Source organism: Alosa pseudoharengus, unplaced genomic scaffold (assembly GCF_046254945.1).
Source record: "Alosa pseudoharengus isolate Yale_2024_CS ecotype anadromous, Long Island Sound unplaced genomic scaffold, YU_APseudo_1.1 YU_APseudo_1.1_scf_6, whole genome shotgun sequence".
Lineage (NCBI taxonomy): Eukaryota > Metazoa > Chordata > Actinopteri > Clupeiformes > Clupeidae > Alosa > Alosa pseudoharengus.
In genome coordinates, this window is record NW_027468848.1 from 16,193,887 (window position 1) to 16,201,175 (window position 7,289).

At 40.6% G+C, this 7,289-nt stretch overlaps 1 protein-coding gene across 1 annotated transcript; it reads left to right on the forward strand.

Annotated features, from left to right (window-relative positions):
• The first annotated feature begins 4,872 nt into the window (after positions 1-4,872).
• ccno (cyclin O) lies at positions 4,873-6,816 on the forward strand. Its single transcript, XM_076271297.1, has 4 exons — positions 4,873-5,091; positions 5,191-5,376; positions 6,112-6,363; positions 6,496-6,816. Exons 1-4 carry the CDS (start codon positions 4,873-4,875, stop codon positions 6,814-6,816), a joined length of 978 nt encoding a protein of 325 aa, XP_076127412.1.
• The last annotated feature ends 473 nt before the right edge of the window (positions 6,817-7,289 follow it).

The window sequence follows — 7,289 nt, forward strand, 5'->3', positions numbered from 1 at the left end:
TATACTGGCTTTACTACCAAACTAGATGGAAGCTGGCTTTCACAATTTAGGAGGCAGTCAGAAGAATTTTGTGCATTGTATTTCTGTATCAGCACAATTTAGGATATGGTCAGTTTGATGGCAAAGCATTCTATGAATTCCAGACTTGCATTACTACTTGGAATTATCTCTTTCACACACATTGTTGTAAGCGTTCTACCAGTCACTTAATCAATGTGTTCAATCATTAAATCAATATCATTTAAAGGTTGTATCAGCGATGGCGGGGTAACGTCACTTCTGTTAATGTTCAAACAAAACAGAGAGCTAGCTCGCTACTCCCTCCCCCTCCCTCCCGTGCAATTGAAACTCTCCTGAACGCGCATCTCGTCGGTTATTGGTTGGAACACTTTATTTTGCCTTTGAGTGGCAAATGTGTAGCCTACAGATCTCGGAGCCTAGGCTGCTGGCCTGCTTATGGGGCAGGCAGCTAGCGGATCGTTAGGAAAGATTAGATGAATGTGATCATTTATGTTTGGGTTTTTTTTGGGCCTGAAATCGCTGATACAACATTTAAGTTATAGAAGCAAAATAACCCAAAATCTCAAAATTGAACAATGCATGAAACATTTTTTTTTTTGCCTGTCTCCCCATTAAAAGAAAATTATGAGAAGATATATGGAAGGCTGCCCACCAAGGACAAGTACAGTGATGTACATAAATATTTGTGATAAATTAATATTGACATGGTGCCAAATTTCAATATTTTTTATTAAGGCACTATAAATGGATTACAGCATCAATTTGATTCACCAGAACCACTACTTCATGACTTCTCATGGTGGTGCTTATACAAAAATGAATGTGGATAAACTTGCAGTGACAAAGAGAAACTAACAGGGACTTGGCACTTTGTTGTGCATTGAACAAATGCATAATTCATAATAGTATACAGTACTGACATAATAGAGGAAGGTTGCTTTGAGGTACTGCTCCAGAAAATGAATTAGCATCTTGTAGTAGAGGAAACAAAGCCCTCAAAAGTTGAGGTACCTCTACCTGAAGTAGAACACACAAATCTGGGGAGTTTCGGATCACTATTCCCAGAGATACATAAAGCAGATAGTGTGCCTTTTTTCGGGAGGATCCAAATATATTTTTACAAAAAAATAATTATAATATTTTGCAGTACAATTCTTTAATCAATCAAAAACCATCAATTACATAAAATAGATATACACACACATTGATGATTATTTTTTAAAACTGCTGTGATTTGGCAGGTGGTTTAACCATATTCCTATGTACAAAAGCCCCTAACAGACCGGTTTTGATCATTGTTGCCCCCACCAACAATTTGGACTCTAAAAGATGTGAAAATTGAGCCCACGTTAAATATAAAAGTTTCCCTTTAATGTGTAGGGCCAGATGCTAGTCCCATCATGTGATATGATGCACACAGTGACCCAATGGCCAATGCTTTTATCTCCAAAAACAGATTATTGATGGTTGTCTGTAAAGCAGTAGACCATGACCTTTCAACATGTATTCTAGTGTCTTGTGAAAATGTTGCTTAATGCTGACCAATGTATAAATAATGAAAATAATGCACACCCCCGCAAGGTGCTGGCAAGGGAAAATAAACTATAAAAAACTTGGTCACCGCACACTCTATCTCTTTCTTCTTGTTTATTGACACCAATGTTTCAGCCTGTCGGCCTTTGTCAAGGTTGCCCTGGTGGTCAATAAACAAGAAAATATAGAGAAAGAGCGTGCGGTGACCAAGTTCTTTATAATCAATGAATCAATGACCATAGAACGAATGAGTATAAATAACCTTGTATTTTGTATTTGACTTTGAGATGTCTGATATACTTTGGAGATGGCGGTAAGATCAACTTTATCATGTACTGTATTCACTCTTATCACCCGGAGAGAAGAAATACTCTTTTCTGATTGGCTGGTGGAGTGGCTATTAATTCTGGATAACAGGACACCATTCCATATCAATGCTTATGAATGGTAACTATACCAACCATAGTAGGACGACCGTTGAGCCTGAAAGCAGGCTTCGCAACAATGGAATCAACTGTAAACAACTGGACTTGGGCGGAGGCAACTCCCTTCCGCTGCGCGTTGGGGAGTTCTTTGCCTCTCGCCCTCGTCCCTTAATTCCGTATAACAGGACACCTTGGCGGCCGTTATCCCTTACATTTCAACTTAAAGAAACAACATGTAACACTGACAGCAAGTGTTTTTTACTCATCTATGACAGTGAACTGAATGAGGTGTGTAGTGTACAAAACAAGATGTCATCTTGGGAAACACTGATCAACATCATGTTTGACCATTTTCTGACATTTTATAGACTAAACAACAAATCCATTCATTAATAATGTAATCTCTATCATGAATTCATGTAGTGTTCATTAAACATACAGGCTAATGATGAATTGATTTGTCAAAAAATTAAACACATCTAAGGTCAAATCGTCAAAAGGATGTATTTTAAATCATTGGGTCAGACAGAATGTTTTAAAAAGCATTACATGTAGTAGCACAACGTTTGTGTAGTGGGAAGCATTGGGACACAAAGTTATGGTCTTTTTTTTAAACATACTTCAGAATTATGTTAACAATAATAGTGTTTGTCAATAAAGCTACACCTTTAATTTGGCAATATAAATGTGTTTTGTTTCACTTCCACAGGTGCCAGGTGATCTAGATCATCATTGAGATCATCAGGGGTAAATTCAGTCACTGAGCACTGCTGGAAATGGATGTTATTAATGTCACAGTAGATGGTATAGTACCCTGATTCTATGTTCTCTGTTGTCTGAATATGCAGGGTCCATTTCTTTACACAAATGTGATGTATTGTTTACTTTTGTGAATTGTGAGGTCAAGGACTTATACATTTCCATTTACACCATTCCAATATTTCCATTTCCAAACAGCAAGGAATGATCCTGTTCTCAATTTCTATTGTATTGTACATTTTCCATTTGAGGATTGGTGGATTTATCCTAAAAACAAACTTTTTACCTTTTTCTCCATCACTTCTTCCTGCTGACTGAGTGTTTTACTGGTATCATCACACTTTCCCCTTCTCTTCATAGCTTCTCTATGACATTGGAGCTAGCTTTTGATCTTCTGAGCTTGTCGCTGCTATTGTGAAGAAGACAAAGCTCAAGGATGTAGCATCAGGTGACATATGGATGGTAAACAACCAGCTGGAAAAAAGTAAGAGGCAAAATCCCCAGATGTAATGGTAAGAGAGGCAGAGCTACTGGTTGGCACGAAGGTATGCCATATGAGCTCCTCACTAACAACTGTAAGCATTTTGTAACCAATTTTGCGCTATGGCTTACCAGAATCCAGGCAGGTGAGATGAAAGTGCGACTCCCACAGTGAATCTGAAGAGTATTAACAAAGTGAATGATTGTCTAACCATGTGTGTATGTCTAACCATGCTGTGTGTATGTCTTTCTATGTAGACTCTAAAAGTCATGGTGGCAGCAGCTGGGAGTGGGGTGTTTGCATCTCTATCAGCCAGCAGCAGTGTTCTACAAAGACACAGGGGAGAACCGAAGATAAAGATGATTAATGGTTGCACTCTGATCCACTTACTACAGAAAATGTTCAATCTTACTAATTTACTAATTAAATAGTAATATCACCTGGAAGTGCATTAAATATAATATAATAATATAATAAATACATAAATTATAATGTAATAAATAATTAATGTCAATGAATATATTGCTGTTTCCTTCGTCATTTGTGAAATATGGATTTATAGGCTACACCAAAAAAATTATAGCCTACACCAAATAACTAGAAACTACAAATTAAGATATTCATAGGCCTAAACCCCAAAATATGTTCGAGCTCTTGTAAGCATGCCCATATGAATACTTGCAGGTGGATTTAAGTCGTTTATCACACCAAAACGTAGGCTACTAGTGAAAACTGTTGAGCTATCCAACAGCTCTAGGAGATGATAGACACATCTCCAAGACACACGGACAGTTTTAGAATAAATTAGCCTATTAAAAAATCTCTGCTCTTTTCAAGAAAACAGGGTTTCTACGGCCTAAGCTATCATAGGCTATAGTCGCGGCCTATGTAACTATTACACTCAGAAGCCTAACAAAAGCCACGTAGGGAACAAAAGCTTCACAAAGAATATACTGTTATTTGTCAACCGGACAGCTATGTAGGTGTAGGCTGCTACACGCCACTGTGTGTGCGCTACTTTTGAGTGTTCTCTCTCCCCACGGGACACTGCTACCCGGGCTTTACGCGCCACTCCCGCGCCCTTGCCGCCTCAACATAGGCTACTTCAGAGAATAGCCTATCTAATAGGACGGGCTCTGGCTACATTTCAGCCTAGGCTACTCAAACAATGCCACTTTCTGTCATGAAGCCTAATGATTTTTAATCGATATTAATTTATTTATAAGTAAACTTAGTTCATTTTACTTAGGCTGCAGCTTGTAATTCAACGACTTGTTTAATGTCAGATAAAATAGTAGATTTATAGTGTGGGGCCACCTGGGAGCCAACCATCCGTCTGCCGCTATAGCAACCCAGGTTAAGAGCGTGACTGGCGGCATAGACCCCGGGAAACCATGTCTTAATACGTCATTGAATCGCAGCCAATAGCACCTGTTTTGTTGACTGTAGGCAGTATCCTTCACATTCAGCTGCACACAAAGTAAGTTCATGCACACACGCTCTTAATTAGTGGTGGTGTGCTGAGCATCTGTTCAGATTTGTAGGCTAGAAGACGGACATATTCAACGGAGAAATAAACCTTAGAAATTTATCGTCTGCGCCTAGGGGGAGGGACGGCGGACCGATAGTTTTAGAAAATATATAGGCATAATAATGTCAATATTAAGTGACTCTGGATTTGAGGAGGACTTCCATAGCCCGTCTCCGCCTTCCACTCACCGACCAGCCTCTCAAGCGCAGGAAGATGCCGGGCGATACCCACTGGTGGCTGATTGGCAGCTGTCTCCTGATTATGATGAAAATTGCTTCAACACTCAGAAACGCAACGAAAATGAATTTCTAACTAGCGACTGCTTAGCTCATCAGCCGCAGGTAGGCTATGCTGTCAAGTGTTAGAGTTAGACTAATGTAGGCTAGACATTTTCATTTCACACTGAAGTAATTTAACACTCCTTTTCATGGGCATCGTAGGTAAACGCTGAAGCTCGTTGTAAACTTGTGAGTTGGCTCATCGCTGTTCACAGACATTTCGAGCTGTCCTTCGAGTCCTGTTGTCTTGCCGTTAACATCATGGATCGCTTCTTGGGCACCACTGCTGTAGCGTCCGACTGCTTCCAGCTGCTTGGCGTCACTTCGTTATTAATAGCCAGTAAACAGGTAGGCAACATGTAATGAGCGTAAAGGATAAGTCACGTGAGTGAATCTGACTTGTGTTATGCATTGCACAACGTAGGCCAGCATTAAATCACCCCTCACCCATGGACTCCAAAATAGAGCAATCAGTGGACCCCCTGGGTCAGAACCATAGGGTCAGAACATTTCCCCTTGAGGATCAATAAAGTATCTATTTATCTATCTCAGTGTTTCTCAAACTTTTACAGACCAAGGACCACTGAACCATTAGAAAAAACCTCACGGACCACCTAGCTAATAGACACAATAGGCCTACTCACTGAACCACCTTGCTTATTGTCTTTGCACCTTGCTTATTGTGTCATAGGATTCATATGATTTAAATTGGCATAGCTTACATAGGCAGTGTTGCAGAACTGTTTGGATTTACATACAAGTTGGTTCAATATTGCAAACAACTCATCTATATTATTTTTACAACGTCTGCTCGCGGACCACTTGGGATAGCTTGCGGACCACCAGTGGTCCCCGGACCACACTTTGAGAAACACTGATCTATCTGAACACACACAATCAAGTTTAGGTTGTAGATGCAGAATAATTTTTAATGTGCATGTATTGTGCCTTGGTGTATTTATGTATAATGAAAAGGATGACATTAAATTGTACCCCAATGCTCATATATTATTTATAATGCAAATTGATAATTTGTCATTAGTGGTCAAATCCCTTAGATTTGCACCCTCTTGTGAATGGCAGGTGGAAGTCTGCTCTCCACGCATCAAGCAGCTGCTGTCGCTGTGCTGTGACACCTTCTCACGGGAGCAGCTCTGTAACCTAGAGTGCCTTGTGCTTCTGCGTCTCGGGTTCCGTCTGGCTGCCCCTACACTGGCCTTCTTCCTGCATCATTACACCCTCTCAGCCAGTCACATTCTACGTCAGGACCCTTTCATTTGCAGCAGACTATCTAAGGAGATGTCAACCAATCATGGCCTAACCCAGGACTCGTTAGTCAGTCTTGGCCAACCACAGGAGACCTCCGTGACCTGCCACAGCTCGCAGGATCTCACTCTCAGGCCTAGCCCTCAACAGCAGCACGGGGAGGAGCTCAGGCGCAGTACAAACAGTGTGCCGCACCTCCAGTTGGTTGAGCGATGTGGGAGCTTGGCACGGCGGATATGTGAGCTCAGTTTGGCAGATTATGCCTTTAACTGTTACTCGCCGTCAGTGACGGCACAGAGCGCTGTAAGACTGGCACTGGAGCTGCTGGGGATGAGCAGCGCATCTCTGCAGGGCTGTTCTCCTGTGGAGGGACCTGACCTCAGACTGCCGCAGGGAGGAGACATTGAGAAGGATCTTCTTCAGAACTGCACTGAGAAACTCAAGCTCCTTGTGTCACTCAATCAAACGGCCTTGCAGACTCTAATGGATCTTCAAAATAGCAAGTATAGGGAGGATTTGTAAAGTTCTACTTTTACTACAAATCCACATTTCTACATTTTTCTACAAGAAATTAATCAATGATGCAGAGCATCTTGGCAGCAAAGTCCTTCTTTTTCATTGCATGTTATAACAGTGTCACCAGTTTGCAGATTTCACTGAAAGACTCACATGCATGCCAAGAGCGCATCTTGATTCTCTGTGTGACAAGTCTGTATGGGCCTAGGGCCTTACATGATAGAACGTTTTGTGCTCTCAACCTCAGTATAGAATAAGTTTTATCATTATATGCTACATTGTATTTAACTTGAAAGTCACTTTGTCTTTATTTTGTCATAGTAAGCTGAGAAGAAAGAGTCAATCACTGTCACTGCTTGTTTCAAATGCATACGTTTTAAGAATCATAATGTAAGTAACAGTATTTATATTGTTTGTGACACTGTCATTGTATTTAAATAGGGGATATTCAGTTTAAATTAAACATTTACACTCATTTG

Excerpts from the sequence above, each read along its gene's own strand:
- ccno (XM_076271297.1), top strand. The coding sequence starts at position 4,873 with ATGTCAATATTAAGTGACTCTGGATTTGAGGAGGACTTCCATAGCCCG. Across the intron at positions 5,092-5,190 it reads GCTTAGCTCATCAGCCGCAG|GTAAACGCTGAAGCTCGTTG; the intron begins GTAGGCTATGCT and ends TGGGCATCGTAG. Across the intron at positions 5,377-6,111 it reads TATTAATAGCCAGTAAACAG|GTGGAAGTCTGCTCTCCACG; the intron begins GTAGGCAACATG and ends TGTGAATGGCAG.